This window comes from Phalacrocorax carbo, chromosome 4 (genome assembly GCF_963921805.1).
Source record: "Phalacrocorax carbo chromosome 4, bPhaCar2.1, whole genome shotgun sequence".
Taxonomy (NCBI): Eukaryota; Metazoa; Chordata; class Aves; order Suliformes; family Phalacrocoracidae; genus Phalacrocorax; species Phalacrocorax carbo.
This window is the reverse complement of record NC_087516.1, coordinates 14,336,930-14,352,986: the sequence shown is the minus strand read 5'-3', so window position 1 is coordinate 14,352,986 and position 16,057 is coordinate 14,336,930. Positions and strand designations below refer to the sequence as shown.

General features: G+C 40.8%; 1 protein-coding gene across 1 annotated transcript in view; it reads right to left on the bottom strand.

The window, feature by feature from the left end:
• Nucleotides 1-3,567: 3,567 nt before the first annotated feature.
• Nucleotides 3,568-16,057, bottom strand: part of EVC2 (EvC ciliary complex subunit 2) — an 81,308-nt gene continuing 68,818 nt past the window's right edge. The window contains 5 exon segments of the mRNA XM_064449121.1: nt 3,568-4,639; nt 5,104-5,205; nt 6,096-6,289; nt 14,168-14,255; nt 15,687-15,898. Of these exon segments, the coding sequence (XP_064305191.1) occupies nt 4,369-4,639; nt 5,104-5,205; nt 6,096-6,289; nt 14,168-14,255; nt 15,687-15,898 (867 nt within the window). The 3' untranslated portion in view covers nt 3,568-4,368.

Genomic DNA, 16,057 nt, shown 5'->3' with positions numbered 1-16,057 from the left:
CAAGATAATGAAAGAAGGCAGCATGATTTCCCCAGGTTCAAATAAAGCAGACAAGTATTTTGCAGAATTGACCTTATTAAAGAGACATTGTCACTTTAAAAATTAATCCAAACCCAAAACTATTATAGCAATAAGTGAACATAAAGTTACCTATTAAACTTAACAATTCCATGAAAATATCAACCCCTGTAGTGAAGTGCCAGGTCCATGTATGTATTTTCACTTTTCTTTATAACTGATTGACTGTTTGACACAACGTTAGTAGTCTCTACCAGAACATCCAGTCATTCATTCTTGGTATCATCCTTCATTAGGCTTAGCGTGTGTATTCTACTTTATAATAAATTAATACATAATACTAAGGACAGGGAAATGAAACAGAAACATTGTAGGAAATCTCAGCTCCCTCGTTTCATGGAAATATTTTCAGCTCAACCACTGCAGAACAACATTTTGTGCACATCTTGCCTAAGATGTTTTTCACCACGTAGGATCTTTTTTATTGAAAAAACCTTTACAATGAAATCTTTTAAATAAAAGCTTGATCTTAGAGTTAAACTAAACAACTGAGTAAGCAACATGTCTTTCATACTAATCCAGTATCTGTATCTCTGATATGCCAAGCCAGAAATAGGGCAAGGAGAATAAACAATCCTCTAAAATCTTATTCCTTCTAAAGGGAACTATGCAGGCTTCAGGCTATTACCTACGAGACTGTGATTTTTTATTTCAACCTCTATTAAGAGATGTAGCAAGGAACTTCATTACTCAAATTAATTAGACTTCAGTAAATGCATTCATGAGGAAACTACAGCATACAACATGAACAACAGGATGATAATACGACGCAGCAGAAAATCTGGTGAATAATTACTTACCCCACTGCAAATAGTTGCACAGGTCCAGAAGCATATGGATACTGATTCTGTTTAAATCTACGGACACTGAGGACCTTGACAATTATAACCATTCCAGTAAGTGCTCATTTAATCTTAAAAGGACCAAAGTATCTTAAAATAATTTTCTTTGAGTCTTCATATGGCACTAGCATTTTGTCCCCTACTAATGCATACCCCTGCATTGGCAAACACTGTGTGGTCCTTCATGACGGATCACACCACGAGCAGAAAGCTGGGCTAATGATAATGCCGAGGAGCCTGTGCACAACTAATAAGCCTCCTGAAAATCCTGAGCTGGGAGCCAAGGGATGCACTGTGCAGTGGGTGCAGACTGCAAGCCAACACTACTTAAGTGCACATTCAAGAAATGGTAACATAAAGCTATAGTCTACTAGTGCAGCGTGGAGAATAATTTATTCAATAAATTATACCATCACCAGTAAGTCAGTTTTTGTTTTTACTGTGTGGATTAAAGCGTTGCTGCCCAAGAGAGCTACTTTTGCCTGAGTTTTTGCACATTTTGCATCCTTGGTCAATAGCTTCAGGTTGAGGGGAGACAACAGCTGCAATGGAGATGGGAGCACGTGGTCAATGGTCAGGCTCAAGATGAGAAGTAATGAACTTCCAGGGGAACACAATTAATTGTGGGATTAATTAGAGGGTCCTTCACTTCCAGGATTTTCAGTGTCAGTAAAATGCATTATATAGCCACGTAGAAACCAACAGGAAGCACTGCTAAACAAGTGAGGCATTTCTCTGGGGCCCCAAATCTACCATAAGTACATTAGCACCCTTAGCAGATACTATTATATTTTATTATAGCAGATGCTATTATTCTAATTTGGCTACATCTGTTTAAAATAGGAGGTTCAGCCAGACTATAAAGTGCCCCTTTCTGATGTTAATTTAGGGAGAAATAAAAACAATTTGCCCCATGCGGATAATGTCCAAAATCCTGAAGAATTTGGCCTTATATTACTCATTGATGACTATGAAGCCAAATGGGCTTAACTTTAATGGCTTGTCCAGCACACATTCCTTGGAAGACTTCAACTGTGAAACTGGGACCAGTGCTGCTTAACATCTTTGTCAGCAACATGGACAGTGGGATTAAATGAGCCCTCAGCAAGCTTGCCAACAGCATCAAGCTGTGTGGTGCAGTTGATGCTCTGGAGTGAAGGGGTGCCATCCTGAGGGACCTGGACAGGCTTGAGAGGTGGGCCTGTGCAAACCTCATGAAGTTCAACAAGGCCTAGTGCAAGATCCTGCACCTGGGTCAGGGCAATCTCAAGCACAAATACAGACTGGGAGGAGAATGGATGGAGAACAGCCCTGAGGAGAAGGACCTGGGGGTGGTGGATGAGGAGAAGCTCTGCATGACCTGTCAATGTGTGCTGCAGCCCAGAAGGCCAACCGCATCCTGGGCTGCATCAAAAGCAGCGTGGCCAGCAGGTTGAGGGAGGTGATTCTGCCCCTCTGTTCTGCCCTTGTGAGACCCCACCTGCAGTACTGCGCCCAGCTCTGGGGCCACCAACATAAAGACGACACAGACCTGTTGGAGCAGGTTCAGAGGAGGGCCATGAAGATGGTCAGAGGGCTGGAGCACCTCTCCTATGAAGACAGGCTGAAGGAGTTGGGGTTGTTCAGCCTGGAGAAGACAAGGCTCTGGGAAGACCTTAATAGCAGCCTTCCAGTACCTGAAGGGTACATGAAAGCTGGAGAGGGACTTTTCGCAAGGGCATGTAGTGATAGGACAAGGGGACATGGCTTTAAACTGAAAGAGGGTAGATTTAGATTAGATATAAGGAAGACATTCTTCATTCTGGGGGTGGTGAGGCACTGGAACAGGTTGCCCAGAGAAGTTGTGGATGCCCCATCCCTGGAAGTGTTCAAGGCCAGGTTGGATGGGGCTTTGAGCAACCTGGTCTAGTAAGTGTTCCTGCCCATGGCAGGGGTTTGGAACTAGATGACCTTTACAGGTCCCTTCCAACCCAAACTATTCTAGGAGTCTATGAAATACAGATGCTGATACCTACTGTACACACAGAGAACTGCACACACAACACCTGGCCCTCCCATGTCCTCTGAACAACTCAAAGCTGAATGCAAGTCAAACCTTTATTGAAGTGGGCCATTACCTAGGCAGTACTTCTCCCATAAGGCACAACAGATGTTAAGATCTGGACTTTTCTTTGAATGATATGAAACTGGTTCATAGCAGGGCATGACTTTCTCTGCTAGAATAGTTAGAACCACTGAACTGGTTCAAAGTTGTGATGAGGTGTGTGAGAATTACAAGTCAGCTTTCTATTATTAGCAACACAGATTATCTGTTAAGGATAATAAATTGATATTGCAATCAATATTCAGATGTTGCATTGTATTATAACTGATTAAAGCTATTGGCCCCAATGTCTAATCCGTGATCAGTACTGTCATTTCTCTTTTATATTATAAAAGCCTAGAGTCTGGGCTTGCCAAGAAATCTTGGAAGCCTCTCATTCAAGACAGCACTCCTTGCAGCCTCCAGCACAGCTCAGGTTCTCCTATTGGCTTTTCTTGCATCAGGCCAAACCCCTTTCTGAAACTTTAAATTCGTCAAGAGAAGCAGGGGCAGGAGGGGAAAAATGTCTTTTTCCACTTGGAATAGAAGCCAACTGCAGACACGTACATTGTAACATTTTAATTTTTAAAATTAAATTGGCACCCTATTAATACAAAGACACAGAAACTCCATACATGAAAAAATACAAAATATACTATCACAGTACCCTCAGAGCACAGCATTCAAATACAGTTAAAAAAAACTCAAAACAGGCTTGAATATCATGAAATGTTAACAAATACGTGTGTTTCTTTTAATTAGCCTCAGGATGTAAGGCTAAGCAGATATGTATATGCTGAAGATCTGGACTACCCAGCTATCACTGTAGGACACAGACTGCAGAAGTAATATTCAAAGCCTATTAAGAACACAACATTAAACAGTAAATTAGCGAGAATAATGGAAAATCAGAGAACAAAGGACTTATGGGTCACCCACTTCATCTTTTCATGTCATCTGCTATACCTCAGTTTGTTACAAGAATATATAAATACAAGAACAATAAATCAGTACTTACTTTATAGAATAAATACCCTTTCTATATAAATTATGAAAATACAGCAACAGTAAAATCAGTGCAAAAATGATCAAAACCTACTGAAGGAACACTGAGCCCTGCCTGCCAGAATGTGCACCATAAAACACCCATATTTCCTCTACTGCATCATATGCTGACAAGAATTTAAAAATGCACAATGCACATCACCAACTGCGTCATTCTAAAATTACAGCTATTTACAAAGTCACACAAATGAGATTAAAGCAACGCCCATGTTAAAATTCACACTTCATTTTTTCTCACTATTTTACTGAATTTTAAATAACTTGCTCTTCCCTAGTTGATACTTTGAATGGACGTTGCCTTCATGAGTCCGTATTTGCACAAGCAGCCTTTCTGGAATTAAGAAAGTTCTTTTTCTTTTTCCTTGGAGAATTATGCAAAGAAAGTATTGGATCACTTGGCTCACGGAACAAAAATACCTTCTCCCCTGTGTCTGACAGCTTTATGGCTTCGGCAGTTCCACTGTTCAAAAGAACAGGTGGATCAGACTGTTCCATAGGAGGATGTGTAGACGAACATCCAAGATGAAGGAATGATGCTTTTTCCAAGAGGGCAAGTTGCTTCTTTATCAAGCTACATAAATGAAAAAAAATTAATTGAAAAATGAAAATGTAGGCAAAAAAAGCATAACTTCCTATATAATATCCTGACATAGAAGTGCTGACTTTAAAAGCTAAAGAAAATAATATTTCAGACAGAATTGTAATTTCCATTCCAATCCCCAATAATTTTATGAAACACAAAATTTCATAAGGAAGGTAACTTTATAATAAATAACCTTAGGGAAGATGGGCAATATATATAAAAAAGCTGTGAATTTTGTGGATATGTATGGAAAAATTTTTTTAGGCATTTACTATTATTGCTTATTACGTGTAAATATGTTGTAGGAAACACAAGCACCGAACAGCAGAACAGTGCAGACAGTGTGTATTTTTGAACTTCTTTTCTGATTTCTAGCAGATATAAGAAGAACCTTTGGAGACGAAATAAAGTATAAATAAAATCAGATATATTTCTTCCTATTTTCTCTTTACCTGTCTTTTCTCTTGTTCAGAGAAGGGATCTTTTCCAAACTTCTATTTATCAGATCTTGCCTTATTTTGTTCTCCAGTGCTTCCCACAACTCTTGGTTCTTCCTGAAGGAGCAGGAAAGAAAAAAATTCCCAGCAACAAATCTCCAAATACACACACTTTCCTCCCCCTTCTGATTTTAGCTACCAAACCCACAACAATAATACCACGAATACAGTCAGTAAGAGTGTTCAAGGATTTTTGCTGCCCTGCCAAAAATCATTTAAATCAGCTAAGATCACACCTCAGGGCACGGTCCCAAGGATCCTTATCTGTTCCTTGACAGCTCACATCTGACAACTAGAGGGCCCAGTGCCACAAGACCTGCTTTTATCCCCTTCCCATGTCATAGCAGGGAGTTGGGAAAGAAGGTCCGGGAGCACTCTCCTCTCCGTGTTAGCTGCACAGCTATTCAGCTGGTGTTAATGGGGATGAACTGGAGGGATGAAGGCTCTAGGAGACTACCTGTCACTGTGAGTAAACAGAAAAACAGCGGCTACTTGGGACTTCAGCAATGAACTACAAAGGGACAGGCATCTGCAAGGCTGAAACCCCCATTATTAGAAAGGAGGACCTCCTTTAAATCTTTAGGAGCTACAGACACCTGAAATCTCATGTGCTATGAATATTATAAATACAAAAACCTGGAAGGAAAATATTGTAATAAACTCCAATTAAAGTCAACAGAAAGAAAATTATCAGAACAAGATTTATGAATCTATAAAATAACCACTTAATTAAGAAATCTATTAACTGTTAATCAATCAATTACAGTTCAAATATTTCACAAAATAAGGTAGCAGTTTCAAAGTATTTTTACCCCACAAAAATATTTCAGAAGGAGACTTATGTGCCTGTGATTTTTCTTCTGTGGCTGTCAATCTGCTTGTCCAGCATATATATATACAGCAATAATCTTCTCTTGCAATGGTCTACCAAAAAATGTCACGCTTACCTTTTCTTACAGCTGCCAGACTCATCTGCATTACTGTCACTTTCAGCAACACCATCTGAATATTTACTGATGGAATCGAGGACAGAAAGAACCTCACTTTGTGAGCTGGAGGGTAGCAACAAGTTCAGGATCCTGTGCAACGTCCCCATTGGCACCCTCGTCAGTTTAGCTAAATAACCTGCCAGTCGGAGCTCCTGGAAGATTAATGAGAAGATGACAGATAAATTTAGCATTGAAAAAAAAAGTTAGTGAATTTTAATTACTATCATTAAAGAACTATACATTATAGAAACAAAAAATATTATTGAAAATCATGTTAGTGGTGACAGTTTTGGTGTCAAGTGGTCATAGCCCCATGTTCACTGTTTCTACCCCCACTGGCCCATATATAGTACGGTTGTCCATTTCATTCTGGATTTGGCCATGTAGATGTTAAACAACCAGTTGACCTTAGTGTACATGCTTAGGGTATGTACTTGATGCCCTTTGGTCTGCAAAATCACAGAGCAACCATATTCTAGCATGTAAGGTTTAGTCAATTTATGGATTGTACTATTATAAAGAAATCCTTTCAAGATAGCAATGAAGCGATATGGCACTCCTTGGTCTGCAAAATTAGGGGGAAAAAATAGCCTCTGAAATTTAATAACAACATTTACATGTTGCCATGGTTGAGCACTTCACGGTTCAGCCTCTCTTAATACCGGATTCTGTGATAAGCTCAGAAAATAGCTTGTAACACTTGTTAAGAGGTGAAGCAAACATCTGTTTTTGTTTTGGTGGTTTTTTTTCCAAATGTCCTCTCTTTTTTGGCCCAAAGGTCAGTGTTAAAGCATACCCATACAGTGTTCAAACAGACCAAGTTCAAATTTAGTTGTTCCCTAGACAATCAACCAGCCCCATTTCCTGCCTCCCTCCAAACACCAAAACCCCATTATTTTCTGCTCCGCTGTCAAAACTACTGTGTCCCCAGGGCAGATTTCTCACACGTATCAAATATGAAAGTCTACAATATATTGAGAACTACATGGAAAGAAAAAAGTGGAGCAAATTAAAGCAAGTTAAATGCCTTAAAGGATGCCAGAAAAATGCTGTTGTAGTCTATTCAAACCATACATGTATCTCAGGTAGCTGAAGTTGGTTAAAACGTGCCAAACATTCAGGATGACCCACAACAGCTGAGTCACCTCCACTCTGTAGACCCTCCTATAAGCATCGATGCAGGAGATGACTAGAAGGCCAGTGTCACATGAAAAACCCATAAGGTCCCACCATGCAGGAAGACGGCCAATTTCATTGTCCACAGTGGATTCAAAACATCACAGCAAATGTTTGAACTCTGCCTCTTTTTTGCATGATGAATTTTCAGAGCAGCAAATGCACCTAGGAGATCCCCTTACGTGAATCTTCTTTGAAAGAAGCCATTTCACCAGAAAGGTTGCTCTGTAAAGGACAATTCTTTTGCCAAATCCATATAAAACAAAGTAATCACCACCAAGCAGCCCTAACCCAAATTTAGATGGCCACACAAAATAAAGAAATTAATCAACCTCCTTTTCCCAAGACTGTTCTCCAAGCAGAGAACTCCTCTCCAAAAGGCAGGAAAACTAGCGACCTCCCAGAGTTTCCTGGGTGTTGTGGTTTAACCCCAGCTGGCAACTAAGCCCGACACAGCCACTCGCTCACTCCCCCAATAGGATGGGGAAGAGAATCAGAAGAGTAAAAATGAGAAAACTTGTAGGTTGAGATAAAGACAGTTTAATGGGTAAAGCAAAAGCCGTGTACACAAGCAAAACAAGGAATGCATTCACCACTTCCCACGGGCAGGCAGGTGCTCAGCCATCCCCAGGAAAGCAGGGCTCCATCACGCGTAACTGTTACTTGGGAAAACAGATGCCATCACTCTGAATGTCTCCCCTTTCCTCCTTCTTCCCCCAGCTCTGTGCGCTGAGCATGATGTCCTATGGTATGGAATATCCCTTTGGTCAGTTGGCGTCAGCTGTCCCAGCTGTGCCCCCTCCCAGCTCCTTGTGCACCCGCAGCCCACTCACCAGTGGGTGGGGTGAGGAGTAGAAAGGCCTTGGCTCTAAGACCTGCTCAGCTGTAACTAAAACATCCGTGTGTTATCAACACTGTTTTGGCACAAATCCAAAACATAGCCTCATCGTAGCTACTGTGAAGGAAGTTAACTCTGCCCCAGCCAAAACCAGCACACTGGACTCTTCAGTGTTGTTATAGGTTTTCCATGGAAACCACTGAGATACTAGAACAAACAAGACAAAATCCTAAGATTGATGAGGCATTAGTAAGCTGTTGCAGTATCTAAAATGTCCAGTATTTTACCCTAAACAGACACCAAAGTTAGGTAAGGGAGATGTCTGTTCAGGCTACTTAGGGCAAGAAATGATTTGGCTCTTCTGGGGAGAGGAACATAAATAAGAGCTTAAATCTTAATACATACACCAAAGTTCAATTTCTATAGCTGCATAGAGACTGTGTTGTACTTCGGGTCTTTAAAAACTGTTTTTCTAGAAACTTACAAAAAAACAACATTAAGTGAGAATAAAAACGACATCTCTGTGACCTACTCTACCCTTTTTGACTAAATGGTCTCAGGACCTTTAACTCAGTAATTTATATGCATCGTGGTGTCAGTACTGTCTTCCTCTGTAATAGTCTCCTCTTTAAATAGTTCTTTTCTGCACTCTGACCCTTAATGGTTTTCTAACCCAGCAGAATTCACAATTAAGTAATGCTGCAAGGTGCCACAATGCTGTCAACAGTACCAAAAGCAGCACAGGCACCCACGGGCCAGGTGCATCTAGCATACATACGGCAAAGGGAGCGCTGATGTGTGAACATGCACCAGCAGTGAGCAGCACTTCCAGATGCTCACAGCTACCCAGGCCAGCTTGCAGACGCAGGAGGGAAAGTGAATGTGCATGCGAATACAAGAATGGTCACACTAGTCAGACCAAAAGCCCTCCAGTGTGGGATGAGTTTGAATCTTCAGGTATATTATATAGTAAGGTACCACAAAGATTAGGAATTCACTTTTTTCATAACATCTAATGGATAAAAATGCTACTTGCACTACCAATAACCTCATCTGTATTCTCTGAATTTGGTCAAAATAAAACCAGGAATGAACTGTAGTTTACAAACAGAATTACTTTTAAGTATTTGGACTGAGCAATGTGTATTCAAAAAACTAATGCAAGAATCAAGTAACTCAATCCATCCTGTGTTTCAAGCTTACTGTGCTGTTTCCACATGACAGTCTGCCTGCATCATTTGTTGTCTCTAAAATGCAGCCAGTGTACCTGGGGCTATAGCTATGATCTTATTTAAAAGTACCTTCTCAGCCAGAAGCTTATGATCCTGAACTCACTATCATTCAAGCAAATCTCTTCTTGACCTAGATCTGCTTCAATAAGGATGTAAGCTGAAACACAAAATGTAGGAAAAGTAAAACTCATCTGGTTTTCCAGAGAGGGCTGCATCCACAGTTCTGTAAACTAAAGGCAAAAATCCTCTTTAAAGAAAAGAATGAATATAATATACAGAGGAAAAATAGCTATAGTTTCCTAATACTTGCCAAATGCGATGTGTTCTATAAATTGTAAGAAAATGGGGGGGGGGGGGGGAGATTTAAAGATCAATTCCCATATCAGCTCACAGGATAAGCACATCCAAAAGTAGGAACGTTACACTGTGCGCCTTAATAAATTAATAAATTCCTCTTCTACTAAGCACATACTTCTCTACACTTGAATTAAGAGTAGTCAGGTTTGGAATTATAGTTGGAGTTATACTATTATACTTGTTGAGAAATTTTGTTTTGTATATCTGCAAGGTAAATATGTATAGGTTTTATGGAATTTCAAAAAAGTATGTCCCAGAATATCCCTGGGCTACACTTTATATGAATAACTATAAATTCAAAAACCCCAATGGTGTATCTAATGCATATTTACAGAAATTATTTATTTCTTCAGGGAATCTTATGAACAAACATAAGTCATGCTCCCCCAAGTATACACTGAACAGTGCATCCAGTTTTTCCAGTTTTCTCACTTCCAGTGAGGCAACAGTGATGCTCTGAAATGTCTGCTTTCAAGATGTCAAAAATCTGTAATTATTAAGGGTCACTGTTCACCTGCTAGGGTGCTAACAGGACTGGGTACTGTGAAAAGTATCACATTCTGTTTGCATGCATCTATAATCTGCAAAACAACAATTTTAACCTCTCAGCTTGCAGAATGCATGCCATGCTGTTCAGAAGTCCTTTCACAATGTATCTGTGCCAAAAAAACTTAACAACCATCACAGGAAGACAATTAAATTGTTAGGAACTTAAGCAACATGGTTTACCTATGCTGTAGAAAAGCAATATCCAGCTCCCCCTCCCAGCCAAGTGGTATAATCTTGGGCAATATAAAACAAGGAGCGTGAGTGTTTAATTATAAAACTTTCTAGGACCGAGCGAGCCAAAATAACATGCAAAACCAGCATATTCCTGCTTAGTCCTGAGCAGACCAATTAAAAATATGATTAACACTTCCAAAAGAAAAAGAGCACTGCCTTTGAACTGAAATGCTAAGAAAAGAGCCAAGCTCTCTTGGGATAGGTTTCCCCTCCAAATGAATGATTCGCAGCCAGCAACAATAACACTCAGCCACCAGGTTTGTCTCTCTTCGCTCCCACCAAGTCCTACACAGCTGCTTCAGCATTCATCTTAACATGCCACACATCTTGAATTCACACCTTCATAAGGGACTAGATGCTGAGGCTTTATCAGAGACAACCCAAACTCGAGAGCAGCAGAAAAAGAACACAACATCCTTAGCAAGATAAGAACTCTTCTGCTGAGTAGCTGGCTTGTTACATGCATCTTCTTTCTACCCTCCTACGCCCAGGAGTTTGGCAAGCTAAGAACCACAGTATGAGATTAATGCAGTCTTCATGCTCTCTTTGAGTTCCCACCTAGTGGTGACTGTTTTTGCCACCCTATGAAATTGCTAAATAAACGCTGTACAAGGTTCTTCAATTAGTCCAAGAACACAAGGCAATAGTGGCTTTAAAAGCATTGAAATTAAACTATGAAAATGGTCTCAGTGGTGCTACTCTGGAGGAGTTGGTCTGGGCTGTTTAAAGCCTTTGTAATGGCCAGCAGTTCTGGATGCAGCAAGTTTTGTCAGATAAATATATAATGAACTACGAAACACACACCTCCACCCCCAAAATCAGTGTAAAAAGAATTCACAAGACTATGTCTCACCAAGATCAATGATTTAAACCACAGTAGTACAGGGAAAGATCAGCAAAGCCCAAAGGACCTTTCAAAGCATTTTCAATTTTTCTACCTGTTCTGATGTTTATTTTACACTAATGTTGAATGGAGTTTATTTTAGCCAAGACTTATATTTATCATACTCAACATGTAACTGAAGCATTTTATGTGGCAACAAAATATTCACACAAGCCTGTTAACTCCTTACCTGTTTTACAAAAAAAAGAACATTGAACAGGACAAAATCTCTGAAATCTTGAGCTATTAGACAAACTACAACTACAAATTGGTGAATAAAGCCTCAGATTTAATATTGGCTCTGAAAAGCATGATATAGCTGTCACTGCCAGTATCACCTTTCCAAGACTGAATGAGTATCTGAAAATAGTGGGTGACTGTCTGTCGTGGTTTTAGCTGGGATAGAGTTAATTTTCTTCACTGCAGCTGGCACAGTGCTGTGCTTTGGATGTAGTATGAAAACAATGTTGATAACACACCGATGTTTTAGATGTTGCTGGGTAGTGCTTGTACTAGTCAAGGGCTTTTCCAGCCTCCCGTGCTCTGCCGGGTGCACAAGAAGCCGGGAGGGGAGGGGGCACAGCCAAGGGAGTGGATTCAAACTGGCCAAAGGGATATTCCATACCATGTAACGTCATGCCCAGTATGTGAACTGGGAGGGGCTGGCCGGGGGAGGGAGGCAGCAATTGCGGCTCGGGGATGGGCAGTGTCGGTCGGTGGGTGGTGAGCGGTTGTATTGTTTGTGTTTCTGGTTTTTTTTTTCCTTTTCAATTTTATTATATTATCATCATTATTATAATAATAATTATTGTAATTATTATTTTTATTGTAATTATTAAACTGTGCTTATCTTAACCCACAAGTTCTTTTGCTCTGCCGATTCTCTCCCTTGTCCCACAGGGTTAGGGAGAGTGAGCAAGCGGCTGTGTGGTGTTTAGTTGCCAACTGAGGCTGAACCATGACACTGCCTCATCACCGTTATGCAAGTTGGGCCCAATATTATAGAACATCTTCATAAGTGATCTGGATAACAGGATCAAGTGTAACCTGATGAAGTTTGCTGATGACACCAAGTTGAGTGGGGAAGTAGACACTCCAGAAGGGAGAGCTGTTCTGCAGGGAGATCTGGATAGGCTGGAAGAGTGGGCCAGCAAGAACCTTATGAAGTTCAACAAGGAAAAGTGTACGGTCTTGCACCTGGGAAAACATAATCCGGGAGTGCAGCACAGACTGGGATCCACCTGGCTGGAGAGCAGCTCTGTGGAAAGGGACCTGGGGGCCCTGGTGGACAGGAAGCTCAGCATGAGCGAACAGTGGCTGCTGCGGCCAAGGCGGCCAACAGGATGCTGGGTCGCATCAAAAAGGGCATCACCAGCAGAGAAAAAGAAGTCATTACCCCGCTTTACTCAGTGCTTGTCAGGCCACACCTGGAGTACTGTGTACAGTTCTGGTCCCATCTATACAAAAGGATGTGGACAGGCTGGAAGGGGTCCAGAGAAGGGCCACCAAGATGATCAAAGGACTGGGAAGCTGCCATATGAGGATAGGCTGGGAGAGCTGGGTTTGTTCAGCCTTGAGAAAAGGAGGCTCAGAGGGGATCTCATCACCACATACCAGTACTTAAGGGGTAGCTACAAAGAAGATGGAGACTCCCTTTTTACAAGGAGTCCCATGGAGAGGACAAGGGGGAATGGGCACAAGTTGCTCTTGGGGAGATTCCGATTGGGCACCAGAGGGAAATTTTTCACACTGAGGACAGGCAACCATTGGAATGATCTCCCCAGGGAAGTGGTTAACTCAGCCATGTTGGACACCTTCAAGAGTTGTCTGGACAGGGTGCTGGGCCATCTTGTCTAGACTGTGCTCTTCCCAGAAAGGTTGGACTAGGTGATCCCTGAGGTCCCTTCCAGCCTGGGATGCTGTGAAGTTACTTTAAAGGAACACAAATGAAGTCATATAAAGTTTGAAGCTATAAAGAAATAATCAGATTAAAACTCACAATCATGTGAACATTTTCATGATAAGCACCCTATAAAGGTCTGCAGCAGAAATTTTTATCAGTGTCAGCAGGATGCTATTTCCCTGGTCCCATTAAAACATTAGTAGCTCTATGTGCAATAGGCCATAGGGACAGAAAACAGTGAGAATGAACTGAAGGCTGGAACAGAATTTAACAGCTCCTGATAGCCACATCCACTTACAAAATAAAACTTGGAGACAACAGCGATTCATTTTTAATACCTTTTGTGGTACTGACAGGCAGCCAACAGATGGTAAGTCACCTGAAGAGGTGATGCTCTTTTTGAAAACAATATGAGTGATGATACTAGAAAATTTAACTAGCAGCCCTTCTATGACTTAGTTTCGTAACAAGATCAATGCAAATCCTTTCTAACACTGATTAAAGCCTAAACAAAACCCTTGACTCATTACATGAAAATCACACTGTAAATCTGTCTGTAAAGCAGATACTCAGGCAATTTAGTTCTCTCCACAGAATGAAATGCAATAGGGCAACCCCCAGAAAGGATTTGTAAGTGAACAAAAAGAAGTATAACTCAATAAAAATCAAAAGGCTGAAAGGAGGTCAGAATTAACTGATGTGAATGATAATACAGACTGCAAACACCAGAACTGGTAGCAACTGTTAGCAGAACTGGGTCCAAATACATCTGTAATTGTTCCCCAAAAAACAAGAAAAGCTGCTTTCTGGATACAGCTGTAATTTAAACTTGGAAGCGTTGTTCAATTTCATGCTTACCTGACTATAAAGTCCCCAAAATGCATCCATTTCTATATTTTCCAGGAGATCTTCAAGCACCACGCAATTCCATTGCTCATCTCTCAAGCTAAGTGAAAGACAGAATTAACATTGAAATCTTCCCAGACGCAATGACTGTATTATAGGAAACAACACCTGACAGTCATCCATTCAGGATTTCTGTCAGCCAAGTTGGGTCAGCAGCATAACTTCTAAAATAAGCCAACTTCTCCCCCTTTCTCCCCTGAACCACCAAGCAAACATCAGAGCAGTATCTAAAGCTATGCTCTTGCACACAATTCAAATCCAGAATCGCTCCAAAACATCATGATTCAGCGTGTCCCCATCCTCCTCTTTAAACTTCATCATCACACATTATGGCAAGTTGTGGATCTTTTTGTTGCTGGTATGTAATAGCTAACAGTTCATTTCCTCACAACTGGTGATTGTTTTGTTTCTGGACCAAATCATGAAGCCATCCTTATGTTGTCTGGGAAAAGTACAAAACTGATACATCTCCACAGTAGTATCCACAAGTCAGTAACCTATCTGCTCATCTAGTGACTCTCTACTTCTGGCAACAGAAGAGTTGTTAATCTACATCGAGCAGAGCTCCAGCCCTTTCAGAACTGAAACAGACTTCAGAGTGCAATAACCCCACCAAAGGCTATCAAAGCCATTTTTAATGTATCAGTTGCTTCACAGAAAACCCTCTTTGTAATGGAAAGCACCCTCTCAGGAAAATTTTTCACAGTGAGGACAGTCACCCATTGGAATGATCTCCCCAGGGAAGTGGTTGACTCGGCCACATTGGACACCTTCAAGAGTTGTCTTGGACAGGGTGCTGGGCCATCTTGTCTGACTGTGCTCTTCCTAGAATGGTTGGACCAGATGATCCCTGAGGTCCCTTCCAACCTGGGATTCTGTGACTTTTGCTCAGCAGAGCAGCTTCACAAGACAGGTATTTCTATATACCTCCCAAGAAGCTTTTTTTTTTTTTTTGGTCACTGATATCTTTACTTAAAAACTGGAGAGGGTAAAGTGAAATTGAGCCTGTCTGAAGAAGGGTTTATATATCCTATCAAAAAGGATTGCATGATAGGTAATTCAGTCTACAGTGTGACAACAGAGATGGAAATCTAATTTAAATTGTCTCAGCTACTTCCTCTGACCCCAGCGGATCTGGTTTTATTGAAGTCCCTACCTGTCTTTTTGGGAGACGAAGGAACAGGATTAAAATTCTTTTCCTCCTTGCTGCTAAGGAGAACTGTTATTTTTCCGCTGTCCCCATCAAAAAATGGTGATTGCCATGCAACACATCAGAATCTATATGTAACTAAGTTGTTATTATTTCATGTTTCTTATTTCAATATTCCCAAGACTCCTCAGTTATGCTCTGGGCCATATCACAAAAATACACTGTTCAAACACAGAACATTTAGCCTGTTGTTTCTCTGTGATATCTCAGAGTTTATAAGGACTGCAGTAACTTAGTAAAACCTGAGACCAAAGTTCTTACCTTTGCTGGTGCAGATTTATAAATTGCCTACATTTATTCATGGCCTGTCTTAGCAGAACCGTCACCTGTCTGTCTGCATTTGTTTCCACAGCTTCACTTGAAAGTCCCAGTCCATCCGGAGTCCACCTATGCCTACTCATCAGATGCTGCTGCTGAGCTGACTCCTTATGCAACATCTCATACTCCAGCTTCCTGTCAAGTTCTTCAATCTCCTAGAGGTTGAAAACACATAATGATAAAAAGACATAACTTGGAAGAACAAATTTCATTTGGAGTGAAGAGAAAAGATGGCATCAAAATTTCTCATTAGTTTATTCATTTCTCATTCTATCCAGCCACTTGTAGTCATTACACTTTCCAATTCATTGCAT